General features: G+C 41.1%; 1 protein-coding gene and 1 long non-coding RNA gene across 6 annotated transcripts in view; one reads left to right on the top strand and one right to left on the bottom strand.

Annotated features, from left to right (window-relative positions):
• The window catches only part of NEK11 (NIMA related kinase 11), a 204,454-nt gene that overhangs the window by 88,031 nt on the left and 89,806 nt on the right, over positions 1 to 26,617 (bottom strand). For both annotated transcript variants that reach the window (XM_069958335.1, XM_069958336.1), the window contains exon 6: positions 22,034 to 22,160. In XM_069958335.1, the coding sequence (XP_069814436.1) occupies positions 22,034 to 22,160 (127 nt within the window). The remainder of the gene's footprint in view (positions 1 to 22,033; positions 22,161 to 26,617) is intronic.
• The window catches only part of LOC138783532 (uncharacterized), a 119,785-nt gene that overhangs the window by 74,470 nt on the left and 18,698 nt on the right, over positions 1 to 26,617 (top strand). The window contains exons 3-6 of one of the 4 annotated variants that reach the window (XR_011361700.1): positions 5,197 to 5,259; positions 7,582 to 7,695; positions 12,837 to 13,112; positions 19,630 to 19,971. This is a non-coding gene — a long non-coding RNA (uncharacterized lncRNA). Of the gene's footprint in view, positions 1 to 5,196; positions 5,260 to 7,537; positions 7,696 to 12,836; positions 13,113 to 19,629; positions 19,972 to 22,754; positions 22,842 to 26,617 lie in introns of those variants that run through there. The other 3 variants (XR_011361703.1, XR_011361702.1, XR_011361701.1) reach the window with 3 other exon arrangements.

The following is a 26,617-nucleotide window of genomic DNA, read 5'->3' as shown; positions in this document are numbered from 1 at the left end:
TGGGGGAATGCAGGGGGGGCTATTCTATATGGGGGGATTTCACAGGGGGGCTATTATGCAGGGGGGCTATTCTATATGGGGGATTGCACAGGGGGGCTATTCTATATGGGGGGATTGCACAGGGGGGCTATTCTATGTGGAGGGGATGCACAGAGGGGGCTATTCTATATAGGGGGGATTGCACAGGGGAGGTTATTCTATATGGGGGAATGTACATGTACAGTAGGGGGGCTATTCTATATGGGAGGGATGTACATGTAGAGCAATGGGGCTATTCTCTATGGGGGATGTACATCAGCAGGGGGTTATTCTATATGGGGGGCAGGGAGTACAGTGGGGGGGGCTATTCTATATGGAAAGATGTACGGCGGGGGGGCTATTCTATAAGGAGGGATGTATAGATGAGGATGTTGCTGGAGCAAGAAGCCTAAAATGTCTGTCTGACAGATCCCGTGGAGAGGAGTCATGGCCAGAGAAGCCTTCATGATGGCCGGAGATAGATGGAGAAGAAAAAGTGGACGTCTCTTCATACAGAGAAGACGCCTACTGTGAGTCACAGGATGTAACTGCACTATAATCACTTATAAGGTCTGCAGAACCTTTACACAGCTGGGATCTACCTTGGTATCAGGGGTGTCAAACTCCGGCCCTCCTTGTGTTGCAAAACTACAATTCCTGTCATGCTTTAGCTGTCCAGGCATGATGGGGATTGTAGTGATGTAACAGCTGGAGGGCCGGAGTGTGACACCTGTGTTCTATTGTCACTGCTTTGGGAGAATTATGATCTTTATATAGTGGCTGTTATTTGGTGACAGTATAGTGGTATCCAGTCACTGTATGGTGAGAGTAGTGGGCATGGTGTGATGGTATTACTTGTCCTGAGTATTCTGGTAGTATTGGCAATATTAGTGTTGTATATAGTGGATTGTATTCAGTCACAGTGTAGCGGTATTAGTCATGGTGTGGTGATATTATTTGTTACTTATATACTGGTAGTATTGGCAATATTGGTGGGTTTGCTTAATAACAGTATGGCAGTAACGTGTACAGTATGGGGATAATAACTGCTTACTGGTGTTATTAACTATGACAGTATTATCATGCACAGAAAATTCTTACCTATGTTACCATTATATATCCTAAAATTTGTCCTGGGGCCCTACATATACCTGAGATAGATGATTGATAGATAGATAGATAGATAGATAGATAGATAGATAGATAGATAGATAGATAGACCTTTAGTCCAGTCTAAACTTATATAATTGTCCTTTTCATTTCCAACTAAAGTTTCACAACAGCAGCGGCAGCAGCAGCACCAGCACCCTATACGTCCATCAGTCAGAGCAGGAAGGGGCGGGGGCAGAAGGTGACACCTCAGCTGGTAATGAAAAGAATGATTATAGAGGTTTACACTGGACTAAAGATCCAGTCCCTGACCTGTACGCTGGGATCTACAGCTCTGTACCTGGTATAGACCCCACAGGTTCCCTTTACGGGCACGTTCACACCTAATCCAATGCAGATTTGATGCTTCTGATTTAATCAGTTGAAATGAATGCATAAATATGCCGCATCAAATCCACAGCAGATTATGTTATATCATTACTTTTAGGTGCTGATGGTGGGTTCACATGTTTAAGGGAGTAGTGGGGACATGGCTAAATGAAGCAAAATTTGCTCCAGCACGTATTTTACACGGCTATCCATGATATGGTATGTGGGCTGCTGGGGTTTGACTGCCAGGGCTGATTTTAAGTCCCAGTCCGGCCCTGTCTGTGAGAGAGCAATGTTGCTGCTTTCTGCGGGATACTGTAGAATAGAAATTGCATAGTTGAAGGTATGTAAATGGAGCACAAGTCACCACTACATCTTTCTGCACTATATCAGAGAGTGGTAGGAGGGCATTATTGGAAAGTACATGTGTAACCTGAGGGGTGAGGATTTAGTATACCCTAGAAAGGAAGATGTGGAGGCACCTGAAGGAAAATCAGGATGGTCTGTGATGGGAAGAAGGGCACCCTGGCGATCAACCAAGGAACCTCCATTGCCTGAGTGGTTGAGGCTGGCTAGTATATCTGTTAAAGCGAGAATGTCTAGATGCCCGCACAAACATCCCAAAACACCTCTGGAGTTGACTGAAAAACTATGAAGAAAGGAAGATAGATATGGTCTGTAGAAGATACTGAAAAGGAGACGGGGGATAAGGGACATTTTTTATAGTGCTAATCCTCCCGAAACAAGGAAAACCCAGAGCGGTTAAATTGTTCAAGGTCTTTTTCAAACTGGGAAAGCAAGAGGGAAAAATCTGCTGCAAATATGGAAGATAAATCAGGGGGATTTTAACTCCCAGGTATGTCATCCCCTGTGAAGGCCAATGGAATGGAAGACTTTAAGGAGGAAACTGTCTGCATGGATAGGGAGATGTTAAGTGTCTCTGATTTGGACAAATTCATTTTGAAATTTGACCATGAGTCAAATGCTGATAAACGGGCCATCAAGGAGGGAAGAGAGATCAGAGGGTTAGTAATGTAAACCAGTAGATCATTCGCAAATGCTGAACATTTATATTCTCTGTCTCCTATGGTGATATCCGGAATATCATGGTTCAGGCGGATAGAGGCTGGCAAATGTTCCATAATGAAAACTAGAGATGAGCGGATTTCCCGAAGTTCGGGTTTGTATGAACCTGAACTATCGGCATCTGACTCCTGTTGACTGCCGACTCCGTGCAGCGGGTGGATAAAGCCTAAGGAACGCCTAGAAAACTGGGATACAGCCATTGGCATAGGCCACTTTATGTAAGCCCCAGCCTAAAGTGAATCTGCTATTATTTGGAAGGTGAGGGAGACTTCCTGGGTCAAAGTAGAGTGCTGTAGACCCCGCTATGCAGACCATGCCCCTCCCCCACTCACGCTCCAACCCAGTACAGGGAGCTCTTAAACCAAAGCAATGCTCTTAAACCAAGTCACAATTTTGAAAAACTGTGAGCTCTTAAACCAAAACTTTCTTAAATCAAGGTACTCTTAAACCAAGGTACCACTGTACAATAAAATTTTAAATTCTTATATGGGCTGTGATAAGTTGAGATGTATAATATTTGCAGAACAACAACTATGTATATTGTATCAGTGGAGACTCTTGATTGAGTACTTCTTTGGAATTTTTTCACTGTTCTCCTTGAGTTCAGTGATAACTGTGTTTTGTTGGTCGATTTGCTATTGTCCCATCTAGCCAGAATCCTACTCCACACTGACGAGGGGCAAAAACCCCGAAACGGCTGTCTGTGGATGGAAGCCTGCCTTGGCAAGCCCTTGTCATGATCGCAATACTCGCACCTTGAGTTAGACATTGACAAAAGGGGCCACCCTGGTGTTTCCCTATTTATGTTCCAATACTCGCAACCGAGTGGGACTTAAGGGGCTATTTATCAGGGTGGTGTGGTGCTCTCCCTATCATGGAGGCACCCCATGGCAACAGGCGAGAGATATCTGGCTATCCCGTGTTTTGAGACTCGCAACCGAGGCTCCACGGACTCCTGTTTTGCATATTTAAATTTTTAGGGGCATCAGTGGAGACTCTTGATTGAGTACTTCATTGGAATTTTTTTCACTGTTCTCCTTGAGTTCAGTGATAACTGTGTTTTGTTGGTCGATTTGCTATTGCCCCATCTAGCCAGAATCCTACTCCACACTGACGAGGGGCAAAACCCCGAAACGGCTGTCTGTGGATGGAAGCCTGCCTTGGCAAGCCCTTGTCATGATCGCAATACTCGCACCTTGAGTTAGACATTGACAAAAGGGGCCACCCTGGTGTTTCCCTATTTATGTTCCAATACTCGCAACCGAGTGGGACTTAAGGGGCTATTTATCAGGGTGGTGTGGTGCTCTCCCTATCATGGAGGCACCCCATGGCAACAGGCGAGAGATATCTGGCTATCCCGTGTTTTGAGACTCGCAACCGAGGCTCCACGGACTCCTGTTTTGCATATTTAAATTTTTAGGGGCATCAGTGGAGACTCTTGATTGAGTACTTCATTGGAATTTTTTTCACTGTTCTCCTTGAGTTCAGTGATAACTGTGTTTTGTTGGTCGATTTGCTATTGCCCCATCTAGCCAGAATCCTACTCCACACTGACGAGGGGCAAAAACCCCGAAACGGCTGTCTGTGGATGGAAGCCTGCCTTGGCAAGCCCTTGTCATGATCGCAATACTCGCACCTTGAGTTAGACATTGACAAAAGGGGCCACCCTGGTGTTTCCCTATTTATGTTCCAATACTCGCAACCGAGTGGGACTTAAGGGGCTATTTATCAGGGTGGTGTGGTGCTCTCCCTATCATGGAGGCACCCCGTGGCAACAGGCGAGAGATATCTGGCTATCCCGTGTTTTGAGACTCGCAACCGAGGCTCCACGGACTCCTGTTTTGCATATTTATGTATATTGTAGGCAACACATAAATTCACAATTTTGTCTACAGTATGTCAAAAAGGAAATGAACTTTAAACTATATAAGATCATTGTAATAAAAAGAAGTAACCAATGTATGCAGTGGGTGAATACAGATATTGGTAGCAGAGAATGAATTGGAACACTACACTAGTTGGCAGTAGTGCCTAAAATGTGACTGGGCCTTTAAAAGAGTTGATCAGTAGCAGATGAAAACTATCATTGGGCAGTAATTAAGGACCCCTGCTGCACCAATGTCAGCTCCGCCAATGTTACAATATTCTTTAATGGTTGCTTTGAGTTACTAAATGTTATGCACTTAGCAGACTTCATTAACCAAAGCAATCTTGAATACCTGTATTGCTCCTTGAGTTTATACAGAGCAGGCCTGGGACCACATTGTACACTGCTACCCACAATACTGACCAAAATGCCCCTGTAATATTTCAGCACTACAGAGGAAATACTTCAGGTGCTATATGTGTATTCTGTACGGTAAGAGCTTTAGTCTATAAAGCTTTAAAGGGGACTTCCTGTTTTCTGACTCTATTGTAAAAAAAAAAAACTGTCAGAAAAAAGAAAGTGCTGTGTATTCCATGATAACTAAAAAAAAATAATGAATGTATATGGCAAACTTGCTTTATATCACATGTACTGTTGATTTAGATTTTGAAAGTTGTATCGACAGTGACACTTTAACAATCATGTAGTTAAATAATCTTTTATTGTGCCCCTATTTCACAATTTAGAGCAAAGAGAACAAACTAGAACTTCCGAACATCAACCCGATGAAGTGATACTAGGCTAAGAAGGTAATTGAGAAAGGAATATACATACAGAACCATATCAATAATTTATTGCAACTAGAATGATAACACACAGGTATGACCAAATTAGATTATAAAAAACCAAAGTCATGTATTTAATTACAACTTCTATCACAAATATTATCAATACATTTTCGCTAATTATGCTGCAGTGTTTAAAGGGAATTAACATCAGGCTAGAAGACTGTAACCTACTGTTATGTTCCCATAGTGCTAAGGACACTGAGAATAAAATTTTCTTCCCTTCATCCTCAACACAGTTTTTACTAAATCTAAATTAATGTATAAATAAGATGGTTTGGTGCACTGGGGGAGGGACTACAGCCTTTAGTGCACTAATCCACCCTGTCAGCCAGCTCCTCCCCTTCTCACAAATATATTTATCCAGCGCTTTGCAGTGATAAGCATAAAGGACACTAAGTATAATGGTAACAAAAAGTTACCTTCATTCTCAGCGTCCCCAGCGCTATGAGAACATAACAGGTTTGAGTCTATTAACCAGCTGTTATTTTCCCGTTAAAGCTATATAATACTTTACGTTTTGGAAAAACTTTCAGGTCAATTTTATATGGCCATAGTAATGCTGTATTGTGGCATTAGTACAACAGCTGGAGTCCTGTGTTTTCAATGAGCCAAAATTAGATCATAGCAGGGTTCTATAGAAAGTCTGAACTTCAAATAACCATCATCAACATTGAATAAATGATAGAGACATAAAGATGTGTTCTACCTTACCTTTCCCAGTAGCTCAAAGTACACCATGATGAATAACTCAAGATGAAAAAGTAATGCAAAACATGTTTTCATAATTGGTCATCTTGCTTTCCACTTGTCCGAGGATATCTTGGACCAACATTTTTACAATTTCTAACTACTGTATACAGAAAATAATATATGGCAACTTGTTGATCAACTATTGATGGTCTACTCTGTGGATAAGCCATCAACATTTTGGATGGAAAATCAAACTCTTTGTGAATTGTTCCCACAATGTATCTTTTGTATTAATCATGGCCGTGGTTGCAAATTGCAACAACGGGCATGATTAATACAAAATATACATTGCATAGAAGTCACAGGGAATCCCAGCAGGAATGTATACACATAGGGGGAGATTTATCAAACAAGGTGTAAAGTGAAATTGTTGCCCCTAGCAACCAATCAGATTCCACCTTTTATTTCTCACAGACTCTTTGGGAAATGAAAGGTGGAATCTGTTTGGTTACTAGGGGCAACTGAGCCAGTTTCACTTTACACCAGGTTTAATAAATCTCCCCCATAGTGTACAATCCGGCCAGGATTCCAACAGGCCGCATGAAAAAATGACATTGAATAGCAGCTGCACAGACCTGTCAGTTAACACAATGGAAAGTGCTGCTATGGCCGCACTATCCATTGTGTGTAATGGTGAATTGTGATGCGGGCACACACGGATGCAACCGCATCCCAATTTTATTGTAAATAAAGTTCATCTGGCCAGTACTGCAGTACCGGCCGGGATGATCTCCACTGACACCAGCCATTCTGTGACATGGACAGGTCACAGAACAGCCAATGTCTTACGCTGTGTGAACCTGGCCTCAGAATGTTGTATAATTTTTTTCCTATATCTCCTAAGCAGAGCCATGCGTCTTCATGGTGTCAGACTACGAACAACCTCTCTGTAGCCAGATGCAGTGGTACAGTGGTACAGTGGCTCTTTTGGTTTTTTCCTACTTCTTGGTAACCTACTAAGGCTGCATTCACACTATGTATATTTCAGTCAGTATATTTCAGTTAGTATTGCAACCAAAACCAGGAGTGGATTAAAAACACAGAAAGGATCTGTTCCCACACTGTTGAAATTGAGTGGATGGCCGCCATATAACAGTAAATAACGGCCATTATTTCAATATAACAGCCGTTGTTTTAAAATAATAGCAAATATTTGCCATTAAATGGCAGCCATCCACTCAATTTCAACATTGTGTGAACAGATCCTTTCTGTGTTTTTAATTCACTCCTGGTTTTGGTTGCAATACTGACTGAAATATACATATACTGACTGAAATATACGTAGTGTGAACGCAGCCGGGTAAAGCTGCATGACGAAAAATATTAGTCAGTGAAAATGAACTATGACTACAGAAATAAAGTACACAAGCTGTGTATGAGTATGTATTCATAAAGACCCATACACCTGCATAGGAGTTTTAAACCCAAAATGGTTATTAAAACAAGGTTGTTAAATAATAAATAGTAATAATAATGTTTACATTTACAGAAATACAACACTAACTCCAATTTAACCCACATCCATCTGAACAGGCTTCATCCCCAGCTGCACACACTTCAGCTTTGTGATGCATAACGCTTCACGCATCTGCAAGACGAAGACTACAACTTCTATTCACATCCTCACTATGGGGGACATGTATTAAGGTGCGTATCAGCGGAAAGTGCCGATTTGCGTATTATTTTATTCGCAAATGGCCGATTTGTGAATAAAATATTTGCATATCGGCCGAGTCTGTCCCACGTGTTTGTAGGTTGGGATCAGCGGGCTGGTCCAATCACATTTTGGACCAAACCCCTGATCTCCTATATACCTTCCCCTTAGACTGTTAACCCTTGCTGGCTATCAGTCATACTTGTAAGCGTGCTTAGCATTCCCCTCTCCAGTCCCACTAGGGGACCTGTTGTTTCTGGTCCCTGTTTGACCAATATATATTGATATGTTAGCTGAAGGTTCCAAGGTTGGGACTTAGCTAACTTTCGGCATTTTACTAACAGAAAAGTCAATACTAATTTTTTTTTTTTTTTTGCTACTGATTGTGATTGTAACCAGTACCTCATGATATCCATGACTTGTACCAAGCTGTTAGTTTCTATTCTTTTGTATGCCCTCTCCTCCCCCGTCCCCTCATTGGAATATAAAAAAAGAAAAACAACACTAACCACCATTCATTTTAATGCTTTTAAAATCATGCTCCTATTTATGTATGGCAAATAGCATGCTCAACACAAATAAATGAATAAAGATTAAGGTGAACTTGAAAGTCTATACATTTATTAAAATAGCCTAGAATATCCCACTTGACACATCAGATACTAAACCATACTCATTACCCGCTGCCCTGTAGAGTTACCAAGGAACGCAAAGTTGACCGGGCACAAACTTCAACAATCATAATGAGGCCCAGAGGGAAGAAGTTGCCACTCTTGTCTTTATCTATGTATGAGGAAGTAATCTATGTTTGAGGAAAGAACCGTAATGTCAGTTTGGTATTTGATCTAAATTGCTAGTGAAATATAACTGTTAAATCTTTTGTCCAAGTAGGTATATATATTTTGTACTATGGTGTGTTTTTTTTTAATAATTGTCACTACTACTTTAATATTGATTGTTTAATGTTGTGCTTTTATTATTTATATTATCCTATATTTCTCAGATATGGATTTAAATGGATTACCACAATGGTCTGAAGGCCCTTAAGCAAGTCTTATTTCTTAATAAAAATATCAGCAAATAGATGAAGAAATATTACTTCCCTTGGTAGTAGATAATAAGAAAAATGTATTTATTGTGCCGCATGATGGTGTAAAAAAAAACTGGGTATTCCGTTAGAGTTAATATCTGTCCATAATTACCCAACAATCAGCAGGTGAAGCTAATGGTCCTATGATGAACAGGAATAGAGATAAAAGTTAAAGGGGTTGGCCACTTTCTAGTAAAATAGGTCATTACAAAGTATTAGTAACTGTATTCACTGTACATACTGACAGCAGCTCCCTGTGTACCTCGTAGAGCTAAAATCAGACTCCCCTTCACCAGGCTGGGCTGCCCTGCTCTGTTTTGTTTCTGTGCATAAAATGGCCGACATGGAGGAGCATGTGACCATGCCCTGTCCCCTGTGTCCTCCATAGACATATACAGGCTCAGTGGTGGACACTGGGGGGCGGGGCATGGTCACATGTTTCTCCATGTCAGCAATCTTATGGACCAAAATACCACAGAGCAGGGCAGCCCAGCCTGGAGGAGAGGAGTCTGGTATTAGCTCTATGAGGTACACAGGGAGCTGCTGTCAGTATATACAGTGAGTACACTTACTAATACTGTACACTGACCTATTTTACTATAAAGTGGCCAAGCCCTTTAAGTACAACTTTTTGTACTGAATTTTAATGGTGACCAGAAGGTTCTTTTTTTTGCATTAAAGGTCCCAGTTTTGTCAAGCAAAGGATCTGATTTTTCATGGCATTCTTTATAATAATCTTGTCAGATACTTGCATGGCTACCTTCCATCAGCTCTGGACCTCCAGGAAAGCACTCCAGCAGCGCCACAGTGAACGCCTCGCAGGTGCGCGCTCTGGGTCTTCTCAGCCTCTTCCTCGGCCAGGTGACGTCACAGATACTGTCGGGTCTGCGTCACTCTGCAGGAGATTTGAATCACCGGTATTACACTGTTTGACTGGCAGATCTCCCTGCCAGACAGTCGAGTCTGTCCCACGTGTTTGTAGGTTGGGATCAGGGGGCTGGTCCAATCACATTTTGGACCAAACCCCTGATCTCCTATATACCTTCCCCTTAGACTGTTAACCCTTGCTGGCTATCAGTCATACTTGTAAGCGTGCTTAGCATTTCCCTTGCTTTTCTATTCTCTGTCTGCTATACTTGGTTACCTGACTTATTGTACCTTTGACCTCGCTATTTGGTTTGGTTTTGACCTTGGCCTGTCAGATTTTTCTTCTGTTTGTTTGTCATGTCCCTGTTTAGTGCATCACACTAATACAGGTTAGGGACTGTTGCCCAGTTGCCCGCAGTCACCTAGGGCAGTCCGAGGCAAGTAGGCAAGGACAGTGAGTGGGGACAAATTTAGGCTTCACCATCTGTGTCCCCCCCATCCCTTTCCTAGATGACCTCTATCTGCGGTTCTGACAAATCCTTTGCTTGGTTGTAAAGTTATGACTGGTAGAGGCCCAACCACTAGAGCAAAGTAGGCAAACAAAACTGAAAAAGAGGTCTTTCTAAGGGCTTTCATAAGGTTTCCAGCAAATAAAAACAAACTCATTACAGATGAGTGAACTTCGTCAAGTTCGCTCATGTCTAAAGCTTAAAAGGATATGTTTACACACAGTAAAATAATACTAAAATTTCAATGTAATAACATGCTTTATTGATGTCAATGGAAAACAAGACAGCTGTGCATACACTGTATAGAATAACTGTTTGAATAATAAACATGCTCATTATTTACGACCTGCTTTTGCATATTATTTTTATCATCTGTTCACACTTTGTGTTATTTTCAATCAAAATTATGGTCGTATTTAGCTTTTATTTTACTGTGTGTGAACCTAGCTTAAGGGAGCATTTGGACCTTTGCAGATGTGGTAGAAATATGTAGCAGAATGCTATGCCTTAGAATTGTATTGTCTTTTTAAAACAGTAAGTCCAATTGAGATGGAAAAATCTGAGTGGTACCCCAATGTAGAAAAACAGGGCAGGCAGGAGGTGGTGGGAACATAATAATAAAGTTATACTTACTGGTCCTGGTGCAACTACTTTCAGTCAACCTCTAATCTCCCAGTCCCATGATGGCCCTGTTTAGAAATGCTGTAGTGGGTAGTTCCTGTGGTGTTGTAACTACACAGGAATTGGAGACAAGAAGGTGAAAGTGGGCGGTGGCCCTGCGGCACTGGGAGGGGTAAGTATCACATCACTGTTAGATTCCCCCCACCCATTCACGCCCCCTGTTTTTTCATGTTTTCAGTACCCCTTTAATGGAGGGTAAAAAATACAATGACATCTGCATTTGTAACTTGTATTGTGAATTTGGTGCAGATCTCTAGTGCCTATTTTGTTTTTAGGTCTCTCTTCACCACAGTAAAATTCACATTAACAGTAAGGTACTAAAAATTACTGTGCTCTGCAGTGCACGCTATATTACAGCTAATAATTGTCTACAGAGACTGCTGGATTTTTATGTCCCTGTAAGCAAGGGATATTGCAGAAATGGCTGAGCATTCTAATTAGTAGTGAACACTGTGGGGGAGATTGATCAAACATGGTGTAAAGTGAAACTGGCTCAGTTGCCCCTAGCAACCAATCAGATTCCACTTTTAATTCCTCACAGATTCTTTGGAAAATGAAAGGTGGAATCTGATTGGTTGCTAGGGGCAACTGAGCCAGTTTCACTTTACACCATGTTTGATAAATCTCCCCCTGTATGCTTATAATTTATTTTATGTCTTCAAAATGTAAAAAGATTAGGTTTTATAGACCTATAAAATAAATTAGTTACCTAAAATGAACTATTACCGTATAACTTAATAAACTGGCACTGATGCCTGAAATATATCAAGACTAAGAGCTAAATAATATGGAGAAGGACAGATGCACAGTGCAGCCCAATTTACAAAATCCTAGAATTAACCATGCATATGTTATTACAATCTGCTTTTATAAAACACTCAGTTATTTAAAGCAAACTTCTAAATCACAGCTATGTATTCATTAAGTCCTTGCTGAACATCTAATCAGGTTTCTCATTACTGAGATGTTTTCTAATTAAAACTGACATTTAAAAACATAAAAGATCATTTGGAGTAGGCTGCAGACCAAAACCAAACACGAATGACCAAGTATAAACTTTTTTTTTAAGATCCACTTATTTTCTATATATTATTTTTTTTCCAGTACACTGTAATTATGTATGCAGATGTTAGCATTTCTTCATAATTATGTAGAATTTTGTAAAATTAAAGCCTTATGCTGCAGATGTAGTAATGACCTAAAACTACTAATCAATAGTCCATTAAAAAACAAACTTACCAACATTAATGCTCTTCGATAGCACAGATTATGGTTAATTACTCTGTCCAAATAAAGATAAAGTTTATTTAAGCCTGACATGCTTAAATTAAGCAAATCAGTACAATTTGTAATGAGATAAGAAGTTGGTTAAAAGATAATTTCTCCATGTAAAAGAGCACTTAGAATATAATCAGCTGAAGTAACATTGGTAGGAACATTTATTCTCAATTATTAGTCATTGTCCTAGTGATCAGCTGATGAGCGAACAAATGCAATCCCATATCTTGTGAAGGCATAAAAATCATAAGCCAAGGTAAAACATGGATGTCTTGTCACATACGGCAGCAACCTTGGCAAAACACCCTTTCTTCAGTGGTGCTCTAGATATGCTGAAAGCCTGTGCAGAAAATCTAACATATTAGCAAATGAGTGCCAATCAGCGATTAATCATGCTGCCATTTAAATGGATTGTTATCAGCTACACATCCCGCTTAGACAGAGTGATGTGCGGCCAATAACAATTATTTTGCCGACTACACAAAAGATCTGATCAGCTGGCCGACTATCAGGTACATTGGCATTCCTGGGAACTCTTGTTATCGATAAGTAGCCTGCATAAAAGGGCCTTAACGCCATCATAAGTTCATGCTAAGAACCTACTACTCAGCCTTTCACCTTACCAAACAAACTTACTTTACCTCTCTTATCTCTTCCCTCTCCAACAACCAAAAACAACTCTTTATGACACATTTAATTCCCTCCTTAGGCCTATCACTGCCCTTTGTGCTGAAGAACTGAAGAACTGACCTCCAACAACAGGGATGGGGAAATTTCTTCGCTTTTCACAGCTTTTAAACCTGTAAAAGAGGATGAAAATTCCTGGCTCCTCTATTCCTTATGCCCCACCACCTGCACTAGTGACCCTTTTCCTTCACACCTCATCCAGTTGCCCCCGCTGTCACTAGCCATCTAACTGAAACATTCAACCTCTCTGCTCTGGGATCTTCCAGTGACAATGCCTTTGGACTTCTACAAAACAGCAGTGAGTGTCTGTCTGCTATCTTGTAACGTAATGTCCTCCTTTTATCTAAAATTGAATCTTTCTAAGGCTACAAACCCACTTGGCGGGTCTGCAGCGAGTCTCCTTGCTGCGTTTTTGCAGCGAGACTCGCTGCAGATCCCAGCCCTATACTTTCATTAGCAGAGAAACTCTGTCTGCAGCCCGCCCCATTAACCCCCCGGCCGCCAGACATTATACATTACCGGGTCCCCGTTCCTGCTTGCTTCGGGGCTCCCGGTGTCTTCACGGCCTGTCCGGCCAATCAGTGCGCTGCGGCGGGGCAGCGCACTGATTGGCCGGGCGGAACGTGCCGGGAGCCGCCGAAGCAAGCAGGAGCGGGGACCTGGTAATGTATATCCTGCCCGCCCCCCCTGCAGCCCTGATCGCCCCCGGCCGCATGATCGCCCCCCACACCCCCCGGCCGTACGATCGCCCCCCGCGATCCTGGAACGGCCAGTGTCAGAGAAAATCCCTTAGTTATCTATGCCCCTCTGTGCTGTGCCCCATGTAGCTATATATGCCTCCTCTGTGCTGTGCCCCACTTAATTATATATGTTCCCTCTGTGCTGTGCCCCACTTATTTATATACGTCCCACTATGCTGTGCCCCATTTAGTTATATATGCCCCCTCTGTGTCACCCACTCCACAGCAGCTCCTCTCCCGCCATTGTGTATTCTCCTGTCATCTTCCGGCACAGGCAGCATGGTACAAAGGCACTGCCTCCACCTGAGGTGCCCGCAGCCTCTATTATTAAGCAATAGAGGCTGCAGGGCACAATCGGCTCAGATAAAGTCTCTGTACCACATTGCCTGTGCCAGAAGATGACAGGAGAGTGCCTGCTGCCAGAAGGGGGTGACAGGTGAGTTCATGGGGTTGCCCCTTCCAACCAGCCCACCACACACAGATGTCTTCAGTCTGGCAGATGCCCTCAGCTGCTGATTAAGCAGAGGGCAGCGGCGATGTTGTTAATTGTGTGGTGAAATTGAAAAAGAGACGCAATTATTTTCATTTTGGGGGGGGGGCTTCGTTTCTACGCTGTTCGCCCTATGGAAAAACTGACATGGTATATATGTTTCCCAAGTTGGTACAATTAAAGCGATATGTAACTTGCATAACTTTTATATTATTTAATGGCTTTTAAAAAAACAAAACCTTTTACAGAAAATAAACGTTCCTTAAAATTTCTCTATTCCCATGCTTATAACACTTTTATCCTTTAGTCTATGGGGCTGTGTGACTTGTCAATTTTTTGCACCATGATCTGTACTTTCTATCGGTACCTTGATTGCACATGTGACGTTTTGATAGCTTTTTATTACAATTTTTCTGGATTTAATGTGACCAAAAATGCGCAATTTTGCACTTTGGCGGGTTTTTGTGCTTATGCCGTTTACCGTGCAAGATCAATACAGAGATAATTTAATAGTTTGGGCGATACAAAATATGTATATATATATATATTTTTTTTTTATAAAATGGGTAAAGGGGGGGTGATTCAGACTTTTATTAGGGGAAGGTTTTTTATTATTAATTATTTATTAATAAAAAAACTTTTTTTTTTAAACTTGTACATTAATTAGAAGTCCCTCTCATAGAGATCAGTGTAGTATGATTTATACAGCACCGATCAATGAGATCGGTGCTCTATTGGTCTGGCCTGCTGCAGACTAGATCAATAGAATACCAAACCGGAACAGCGTCATTCCGACGCTGAGTCCCGGGGCGGTAAAATAAAGGCATCCCCTTTCCACAATCGCATCGCGGGGGCCACTAGACACCAGGGAAATGGCCATAGAAGACTTTTAAATGCAGCTGTCATGTTTGATTCTCAATTAGCAGGAGCGGCGATTGGCCTGGCCCCGCTCTGAACTCCCCTAATGGCAAGATGGCGTAAATGTATGTCATGCGTCGTTAAGGGGTTAAGCATTCCCTAAAAACTAATCTCTTTAGGCAGGCTACTAGCATTTCCTAAATGACATCTGCCAATCAGAATAAATCCCTGGCTCAATGACCCTTCTCCAAAATCTAGTGACTGTACCCTGTAATGTTTTTACACTCCAGAAAGGCATTCAGGCTGCTTTTGAACTCTCTTAAGTTCACCATGACCACTTCCTCAAGCAGAGAGTTCTATAGTCTCACTGTTCTTTCAGTGTAAAGAATTCTCTTCTGTGCTGATGCAGAAACTGTTTTTGCTGTAGACTTCGGGGACCACCCCTTGTTACAGTCCTGTGCATAAATAGATCACAGGAGAGATCTTTATACTGCCCTGATATATTTATGCATAGTTTTTAGGTCACCCCTTAGATGTCTTTTTTCTAAGCCAAAAAACCCTAGTTTTATAATATTATTTCTGTGTACTGTAATCCTCCCATTTCTTTGATTACTCTAGTTGCCCATCTTTGAACCCTTTCCAGCTTCACTATGTATTTCTTGCACACTGGGGCCCAAAACTGTATACAATATTCTGTGTGTGGTCTGACTAGTGATTTGTACAATGGTGGTGCAGGTTGTTTTTTACATCTGCTGCATTTTGAAACCATCTAAAGTTAAAGCTCCAAAATTCTGAGCTAGATTTTGGTGCATTTCTTGGCGCACCTTAGGCCGTGCCCCTTTTTCACACCTAGCATAACGTGTCTCTTAAGTGTCTGAAAAAACATAACAAATGTGGAGAAAAGTCCTGTGCTCTATATTTTGGACAAAATTCTAGCGTAGACACATTATTACATCTGGGCCAGTGATTTCCATTTATTATGTAATCCCAGTGCACATTTTTCCTCCCTATGTGGAACCTCATCTACCACTTCTCAGCCCAAGCCCCCAACCTATGCAGATCCATTTATAGCAGCACATTCCCCTCTATTGTATTAACCCCCTTTATACAGTTTAGTATCATCTACAAAAATGTATACTTTACTGTGCAACCCTTCTGCAAGGTCATTAATAAATATAGTAAAGAAAATTGGGCCCAAAAATTACCCACTAGTGACAGTGGCTGCCTTAGAGGATGGATAATCATTCTCTCTCACACGTTTTCCCCAGCCCATGCATTCTCATTTAATGTACCAACCAATATCAAGTGCTTTGTTAAAAAAAAAAAATAAAAGATATGTGACATCAAGCTATTACCCCTAGTCCAATCTTGAGCTTAAAAAAGGACTAGGTTAGTTTGAACTTCAATACTCCTTTTAAAATCCTTTCAAGACCCTTTAAACAGCATTTTAATGGCCTTACAGCATTAGGCTCTGTTGACACAACGTTTTTTCAGCTCCATTTAAAATGACGTCCGTCATTTTGAGTCTAAAATAATGGACGTCATTCAGCAGCCTGGCCTCCCCTTCATGCAATGACTGGTGTTTGTATATTATTCTAGTTTGGGGCTACTAATTGCCCTTTGGGTGTGGCTTAAGTAAAAAGTCAATTGAATTTAATAGTAAAAACGGAGAAAGAACGGTGAGAAAAGAAAAACTGTGTGTGAACAACTGATAAAAACGTTCACTGTATGCAAAAGACGTCCTAAAATAATGATCATGTTCATTATTTTGACGTCCGTGATAAAAACGTCCGTTATTCAGTGCATTGTGTGCATTGGACGTCTATCTTCCCATTGATTTCAATGCATTGCCATTTCAGTCAGTTAAATCGTGGCAAAAACTGACTTTTTTAAAATATTAAAATCGTCCGCCTTTCCTTTATTTTGACGTTGTGTGAACATAGCCTTACACTGGTGAAGCAGTGGTTCAGATAAGCTCCCTGACATTTGTTGTCAGTGCAGCGCAAGGCCTCTGCTAGGCCTCCCACCTCCTGACTACAGCAGGCTATACCAATAAAGTACCAAGATAATGGATCAATACAGTGCATAGGTACTGTCCGACACAAAAGTGTTAAAAAATGTATTTTAAAATATAAATAAATTCATCCCAAATTAAAAGGTTAACCCCTTGCCTCTGCTGCCTTAATGACCAGGCCATTTTTTATTTTTGCGTTTTTGTTTATTTTACTCTTCAATGGTTAAATCACCCCCCTTTTCCCATTTTTAAAATAAGAAACATATATATTTGGTACTGCCGCATGTGGAGTTGACTGAACTATTTTTTTGACATCACATCCCAGAAAAGAATACAATAAAAAAAGTGATTAAAAAGTCACATATGTGCAAGTAGTACTGATAAAAACAACAGATCACAGAACAGAAAAGGAGCCCTCACACAGCCCCATAGATTTATAAAAAAAAAGAAAGATAAAAAATTATAGGGGTCAGAATAGGGCAAGTTTAACCCTTTTAAGTCAGCCATATGGCAATATACATTCCTACTGCCGATGCCCCGTGTAGTAGGCATGAATATATACCTTTCTGGTGTTAAGAGAATGTGTGCATGGCTGTTTCAGTGTAAGCAGCCATGCACAAATTAATGTACCAGGTGCTGCGATTAGAGATGAGCAAACCTCAAGCATGCTCGAGTCGATCCGAACCCGAACTTTTGGTATTTGATTAGCGGTGGCTGCTGAACTCGGATAAAGCCCTAAGGCTATGTGGAAATCATGGATATAGTCATTGGCTGTATCCATGTTTTCCAGACAACCTTAGAGCTTTATCCAAGTTCTACAGCCCCCGCTAATCAAATACCGAAAGTTCGGGTTCGGATCGACCCGAACCGGGTTTGCTCATCTATAGCTGCAATCATAATGCTGCCTAACCCCCTTAACAGAATAAGTACCTGTCACTGACTGATAGGGGCTCCAACAGCGTGACTGCAGAGGTTCTCATTAGTTTCCCTGACAGATGTCCGTCCTCCGTCCTGTTAGACCAGCCTCAAGCAGACTACACAGTAATACTGATCGATGCTATGCAAAGTCTAATGATTACTTATCGTTAAAGCATAAAAATTTTTTACAAAACTCCTCCCCCCAAAAAGTTTAAATCACCCCCTTTCCTATTTAAAAAACAAAAACTAAAAAAAAAAAGTTTTATTTATACAATGGAAAAGGGGTGTGATTTACACTGTAATTGGGGAGGGGCTATGGCATGTTTTCTAAAACTTTTTAAAATTATGTATTTTACACTTAAGGGACTTTTACATTTTTACACTAGATTAGTAATACTGATCATTGCTATTCCATAACATAGCATTGATCAGCGTTATCTGCGATCAATGCATAGAGCCTGCCTATCTGACTGCCAGGAGAAAGGTAAGAGACCTCCGGCAGTCAGTAACAAATACTGGAACCACTGGTCCAGATCGAACATTGACAGGAGCAGAGCTCCTGTCACTGTGTTAAGTGCCGCAATCGCAGCACTGCAGGGTTTAATAGAGGCATGTGGCGCCATCGCGGTGGCCTGTCATTAACAGTGAGGACCTGACTGATAGCAGCCGGTCTCCACATGTTATGAAGTGAGCTCAGCTCCTGAGCTCACTTCAAAACGTTGCCAGACCCACTGGTGTACTAGTACTTCATGGGTCCTTAAGTGACAGGCTCCCATGACATACCAATACGTCATGGATCCTTAAGGAGTTAACATCCTATATACCTCTATGCAGCCCTACTGTGGCTATGTACAAGACAAAGCTGTAATATGGCTATATGTAAAAGGGTGAGCATGTGAGGTGTAAATGTTTAAAAAGTTCAATTTTGGGAATATAAATATATGTCCATGTGTGACACAGTACATACATGCCATAAAACAGATTACTACTCAGGTAAATCTGTAACAGTGACTCGTGTGCAGTTATAGAAACATGCAGAGAGCACCACAATGACTGAACATAAGTATTTGGATATTTTGCTTTTGCTTATTTAACCTCTTTTGTGTAGAATGATCTCTGAACAGCTAAATTGGTTTGAAAGAGCTAGTAAAAGGGTTATCCAGCAAAAAAATTTTCTTTCAAATCAACTGGTTTCAGAAAGTTTTATAAATTTGTAATTTACTTCTATTTAAAAATCTCCTGTTTTGCCATACTTATCGGCTGCTGTATGCCCTGCAGGAAATATTGTTTTCTTTTCAGTCTGATACAGCGCTATCCCTGCTGACACCTCTGGCCGAGACAGGAAATGTCCAGAGCAGCAGCAAATTCCTATAGAAAATCTCTCCTGCTCCAGACAGTTCCTGTCTCGGCCAGAGATGTCAGCAGAGAGCATTGTGTCAGACTGAAAAAAAAGAAAACATTTCCTGCAGGATATACAGCAGCTGATAAGTATGGGAAGACTTGAGATTTTTAAAAGAAGTAAATAGCAAATCTACAGTATATAACTTTCTGACACCAGCTGATTTCAAAGAAAAAGATTTTTGCTGGATAACCTCTTTAAGGCTCTTTCATCAGGGGCAGTCCAAGAATCAAAATGTGATCTTCTCACAATTGTCTATGACACATCAGATCATTTTGACTGGATTTTTTTCACCATCATTAATATTTTCCATTGTGCTCCTTTTAATAACCAGTTTACAGATAGAAATTTTAATTTCTAAATGATATTATCAGACAATTATTTCTATACTGATAGAACACATGACAAGCTCTAGCATGGACCTGAATCCAACTACGGATGAGAGAGCATCAGGTGCACTGGGATTTTCGTACTGTATACCTGAACTCCAGACACACCATCTGCTAGATCACCCGGAGGCTCCACACAGAGAAGACGCATGGATGATGATTAATTACATCTGCAACTGGGACATCAAACTAGTACTAGCTGAGTGAACCTGAACTTGATCTTTCACTATTTATTCCATGTGCTGATTATTCCTGATTGTTCCTATCAGAACAATGTGGAGAACCAATACAAACAGGATAAACAAAGTCTAAAAGATGAGGAAATAATAAGTAATGTAATAATTAGAAATAAGGGAATTTACAGTAATAATGAAGTGAAGTGCTTCGTTATGCCTGCAATCTGCTCATCAGCTTGCTGCCATCAAACTGACTGCCACTCCTCCCCGGGGGCTTGGAAAAGCTGGATCCAGTCCTGGCAGTCAGTTAAATGGCATCAGATGAGCGGCTTGCAGAGATAACAAAGCACTTCGTTATTACTGGAAATTGGCTCATCTCTAGTAATAATCTCAAATAGTCTATAAACTAAACTTAGGTCTCATAATTTTCTAGTAAAAGCTTTATACATTTTTATTTTTACTGACTTTACCAGTAGGCACAGCCTTGAGCCGTGCCTGAATAAATAATGGTAAATCTCATGACAATTGTTTACAATGGGCTGCAGTCATAAAAAAATAATTCTACTGACAATGATGCAGTACAAAGCCTGATAAGTCAAACAAATGCACCTCAGACATTTCCTTTCTTTAAGCCTCCTTACACATTTTAGGTATAAACAGAGCATCAAAACACCAAAAACTGGAACATTCATCACATAATCAGTTGCAGATTTTGTTGAAAGTCAGTTTTACGGCAAGAAGTAAGCTGACAGGAATACCATACGATGCTATAAACAAAAATGTATTTATCAGAAAACTGGTTTTGTTGGGCAACAAGGTCAGATTTTCATTTTGACAGGTTTGATAAATGACGCTTCTTGTGAGTAAGAATAAATGGCAAAAAACACTACAAAAACCTGATTAAAATGCTGTAAATCCAGGTAAAAATCCAGCTAAAAAAACCTTTTTGGTTAAAGAAATGTACGAAAAAAGACTAAAAAGTATCTAAATTAAACAATAAAAAAAAATTCGGGGAAATAATCAAAACCTATATTAGGCTAAGTTCACACAACGTTTTTTCAGCTCCGTTTAAAATGACGTCCGCAATTTTAAGTCTAAAATAACGGACGTTATTTAGCTGTCTAGCCTCCCCTTAGTGCAATGACGGGTGCTGGTACATTATTCTAGTTTAGGGTTAATAATTGGCCTTTGGGTGTGTCTTAATTAAAAAGTCCATTGAAATTAATAGTAAAGACGGAGAAAGAATAATGAGAAAAGAAAAACTGTGTGTGGACAACTAATAAAAACGTCCGCTGTTTGCAAAAGACGTCCGAAAATAATGATCATGATCATTATTTTGATGTCCTCAGTAAAAAAGTCCGTTATTCAATACATTGTGTACATTGGACATCCATCTTTCCATTGACTTCAATGCATTGCCATAGCAGTCAGTTAAATCGTGGCAATAACCAACGTTATTTTAAATTTCAAAATCGGACACCTTTTCTCTATTTTTCCCATTGTGTGAACATAACCTAAGGGTGCCTTCATACATAGCAGATCCGCAGCGGATTTTACACTTTGGATCCCTTGCCTGTAGTTTGCATGGGAAGACACAAACACCGGAAGCCCCCGAAGCAAGCCGGAGCCTGGGACAGGTAATGTATGCTCCGGCCAGTGGGGGGTTAACTGGGCTGTCACTTACATACTCGCAGCGGGATGTCAATCCCGATGAGAGTATGTCTTCTCATTCAAAATAACTGACAAGGGATTCGCAGTGGATTTCGTAGCAAATTTTCAGCATAAAATCCGCTGCGGATCCGGTATGTGTGAAGGCATCCTAAATGAAAAAAAAAACCCTGTCTTTGTTGTCTATAGCAACCAATCACAGATAAACTTTCATTCTGTATTTTGTTCATGAAAAACAAAAGTGAAGCTGTGATTCCTTGCTGAGCAACAAAGAGTTTTTCTTTTACATTATTATCTATCCCATTATTTGTACCAATTTTACTATAATGACATTACTGACTGTTATGACTATGTTTAAACCTAGATAATTAATTCAAAGTTAGGATTAAAAGTTTCTAAGGGCTTTTTCTTCTTTTCTGCCATTAGTTCCATTAGTGCAGAGATGCAGTGTAAAGAATCTTTAGGTTAAGCATACTGTATATTTGTTATAGTCATGGCAGGGAAGACAGCTGTACATTACACTGGAGAATTACTTGACAGATTAGAATGAGCACAATGCCTACTCACCAAATGTCTGACTTTGAGTCATATCCCTGGTGCTTTAAGGCTTCAGGACTCATATAGTATGGTGTCCCAGTAAATGTTGTTGCCAGGTCACACGAGCCCATCAAAAGACGTGAAACCCCAAAATCCCCTAGAAGCAGTTGGAAGAAATATATAAATAATGAAAACACGTGTTGCAGTAATATGTCAAGTCAACCTGGTTTTCAGAATTTCAAGAGTAAAATGTGGTAATGTTGTATTCGGGTAAAAAATGTAATTTGTATTTCAATGAGGTCAATGCTATATATTTAAGTGAATAAATACATGAACTTTTTTTGGCTTTTATACACAATCTTTTACCTACATTTTAGTAACACCACACTTAGTTCAATCCTACATATAGAGGTTCTACAGTTTCTACCAATTAGGTTAATTTATGCCTAAACTTTCTTTGATAAAAAAGCATCCATTTGCCCAAATAGTACAGAGGTCCAACAAATGTCACACTGCTTGAGAAAGGCTTTAGCAGTAGCAGAAACATCACAACATGGTAAAAGAAATTATTTTAGAGTGCTATCTTACTTTTGCCATCACTTAAAGTAATTATCTCACCATGACCTCCTCTTTTTAGTATGAAGATAACCTGGCAATCAGCTGGTAATCATAGGTGGAAACCCTGCTCTAAAACACCCATATACTCTAAAAAGAGAACATTTTCTTTAACAAGACTTTTAATATTTTGTAGATAACTGCATAAGAAGTAAAATACTTCAGAAATAGAAGAAGAGAAAAAAACAACAAGAAAGAGAGCACCTAAATGAGCGACCATGGCAGACATTGTATTTTTTTTTTTACTTAAAATAAATATTTTGATTCTGTTTATTATTTTTTTTATATATATATATTTTTTTTTTTATTAAAATTTTTGTGTTTTAAACATATACATTTAGTAGAACAATCTCAAAGAGACAAATCAGAGAAACAAATGATACAATAATAGGCCAGTATAAACAATGCGAATCATATCCTAGTAGTCTATGATGTCTAAATAAGACATTCTACTCATAAAATCCACACAGTCTAACAAACTGCCCAATGATAGAAATGTCGCAGGGGCAAGAACGAATATCCCATTGGATTTGCGTTATGTAAAACAAACAGGACAAACAAGCAAACAAGACTGGGGAAGACACAATAGGTGGGGAGGGGAATACCAGGAGAAAATAATGCACAGGTGATCTCCTAACATGTGAAGCCTTGTGTGGACGAATACGTGTCCCATGGGGCCCAGACCTGCTCAAAGAGGTCTAATCTTTCATTTAATGAGGCCGTGAGATATATTTTAAGGAACGTATTTCCTTAATTCTTGTTACTAAATCTGTAAAAGGAGGAAGAGTCTGCTGTTTCCAGTGCCGGGCTATCAGAGTCTTGGCCGCCGTCAACAGATTCAGTAAGAGTTTGGTGTGTTTTTTACCCAGGGTTTTGGGGGTGAGGTTCAGTAGAAAGATCACTGGATCACGGGGACTAGGTTGTAGGAACATGGAGGAGAAATTGTTGCAAAAGGCCGTCCAGTATTCTTTGACAACTGGGCAAGTCCAAAAAATTTGATAAATTGAGCCTACCACTTGAAGGCATCTCCAACACGTGGAGGGAATGTTCCCATTCAATTTATGCAGGAGCTCCGGGGTGTGATACCACATCGTCATCAGTTTATACTGGGTCTCCTTGTAAGTTACACAGATAGAAGAAGTGGCTGCCCTATTCCAGATAATTGCCCAACATTCAGGGCCGTTTCCCATCTATCCATATATTTGTGTCGAATTGAGGCATCATCACTAGGAGATCCCAAGATTTTATAGATGTCCGAGATTAGGCCCTTGGCCGAGGGGCCAGTTCAAACCTGTTGCTCGAACGCTGTTGGCCTGGAGACTGTAGTGATTCCCAGACATGTCCTCATAAAATGCTGGAGCTGCAAGTGAGTATACCGCTCCGAGGAGGGTAGGTTATATTTATCAGCTAGGTCTTTAAAAGGCAGCAGTGCGAGAGTAACAGGGTTAACCACATCTGCGAACTGGAAGAGGTTTTTACTTCCCCAGGTTCGGACCACACCAGATTCCAGTCCTGGGGAGAAGGATGGATGATGGATGAAGCAGGAATGAAATTAGTGGAGGGTCAGATACCAACTTGAATTTAGATATACAGGTAGACCAAATAGACTTGGTAAACCCGATGGGACCTAAGAGGCGGGCGGTGGGAAGAGGGGGTGGGGTCCTATGCCACAATAGAGAGTTCGGATGCATGGGCGCTAGCCATCTCTTTTCGATCTCTGTCCACTTATTGTAAGCGTGGTATCTGGACCAGGAGACAACGAGCCTCAAGTGGGTTGCCCAATAATAATGTATCAAATTAGGGACAGCCAAGGCACCCTGCGACTTGCTGGACATCATGACCGACTTAGGTATTCTGTGCCGTTTATCACTCCAAATAAACTTAAATAGTGCAGTCTGGAGGGACTTAAGCTCTCGCATAGGTACTTTGGCCGGGAGGGTTTCGAAATAATATAATATCTTAGGAAGGATGGTCATCTTGACTGCTGCTATTCTGCCCAGGAGGGAGATATAGTGATTTTTCCATTTAGTAAGTAGCAATCTAACATCTTTAAATAACGCAGGGTAGTTAGCTGAATACAGTAAATTATAAGATGGCGCTAAATTGATATTAAGGTATCGTATAGAGGTGGGGGACCACTTATATTGGAAGTTAGAACATAAGCGTTGGAAGACCGGGTCATGTAAATTTAAAGGCATAGCCTCGGTCTTGGATGTATTTACTCTGTAGCCTGAAACTATTCCAAATGCATCTAACAAATCCTGTAAAACTGGAAGGGTAATATGCAGATTTGTTAACGTAAGCAAGACGTCTTCTGCAAATAACATGATTTTGAACTCCTTCCCCCGAATATTCACCCCTGCAATATCTCTACTGCTTCTAATGGCCGCCATTATACAAGGGGAATGTTTCTGATTGATGGTAGGCAGATTTAATACATGCAGTTGGCCTAGAGTAAAGGCTGTGGATAGCTGTTAGGAAGGGTCCCGAGAAACCAAATCGTGTCAGAGTTTCAAAAAGAAAAGGCCAACCAAGGTGATCAAACGCCTTTTCGGCGTCAAGGCTGAGTAGTAGGGCTTGGTCCAACTGTAAGTTTAATTGCATCCACTATGTCCATTGCTCTTCGCGTATTATCACCTCCCTGTCGTCTGGAGACAAAGTCTACCTGATCAGCATCAATCAGGGAAGGCAGCCAGTAACCAAGGCGGTTGGCTAGAATTTTGGTAAATAGCTTTAGATCAGCGTTTAGCAAAGCTATAGGCCGATAACTAGCGCACTCTTGCGGGTAATAAGCAGGGTAATAAGGGAGTGGAGCATGGTGGACGGTATGGGAGAACCTTCTAAGAAGGAGTTAAAAAGGGAGACCAAGCGCGGGGTCAACTCCGCAGAATAGACCTTATAATATAGGTAGGTGAACTCGTCTGGGCTCGGAGATTTGCCAGAAGGAAGGGCTTTTAGGACTTTTTCCAACTCCTCAGAGGTGATGGGGGAGTTAAGATCTACTAGGGCCTCCAACGGGAGTTTGGGCAGACTGCACTTAGCCAGGAAATCTCCGATCTTTTGGGCCCTGGCTTCCGGATCCAAGGGCAGTGAGGATGGGAGGGAGTATAGTTTAGAGAAATAGTCAGTGAAGATGGAGGCGATCTCCGAGGGATGGAATTGGAGCGTGCCTCTGCGGTCCTTGAGAGCCTGCGGAAATTGAGCAGCTGAGCGCTCAGTGAGCATGCGAGCCAGGAGCGTATGGGCTCTGTTCCCTTTTTCATAGAATTTTTGCCTTCAATAAAGGAGCAAGCGTTCTACTTTGTGCATAGCCAATGCTCGGAGGAGGGCTTGCGCTGCTATCAACTTGCGCAGGGTACTCACCATAGGGTGAGCCACTAGGGCCGCTTCCAGGTCTTTGATCTTTTTCCTAGTATCTACCATTTGGGCCTGTCTATCTTTTTTGTATTTAGCGCTTAGTGCTATGCAGTGGCCACGGATCACAGCCTTATGTGCTTCCCATAAAACAGTTTGAGAAGTCACTGATCCCTCATTCTCTAAGAAGTAAGAGGTTAGGCAGTTCTTGATAGAATCCCTAGATATTTGGTGTTTCAGCAGAGATTCATTCAGACGCCAATGACATTGTCGTGTGGGGGAGAGAAGGGAAGCCAGCGTGACAGTCACTGGGCCATGATCAGACCACAATATCGGACCCATGTCTGCCCCCTTAAGCAACCGGACTACAGGGATGTTTAAAAAAAAAATAGTCTATCCTCGTATGTGTGTTACGAGGGTGGGAGAAGAACGAATAGGTTGCCTCAGTAGGGTGCTCAATGCACCAAAGAACATATAGGCCATGGAGGCGTATTAGTTTCCGAAACTCTGTAGAGAGTCGGCATTGGTCTGGAGATGGGGGATATCCTGACACCGAATGCCTATCCGCCCTTTTCTAAAAAGGGCAAATTGAAGTTGGGTGGGGGCAATACTCCACAACAGTTGCGGGTGGAGGTACCCAAAAAG

The sequence above is a fragment of the Dendropsophus ebraccatus genome, chromosome 2 (genome assembly GCF_027789765.1).
Source record: "Dendropsophus ebraccatus isolate aDenEbr1 chromosome 2, aDenEbr1.pat, whole genome shotgun sequence".
Lineage (NCBI taxonomy): Eukaryota > Metazoa > Chordata > Amphibia > Anura > Hylidae > Dendropsophus > Dendropsophus ebraccatus.
This window is presented reverse-complemented; position numbering and strand designations above follow the sequence as displayed.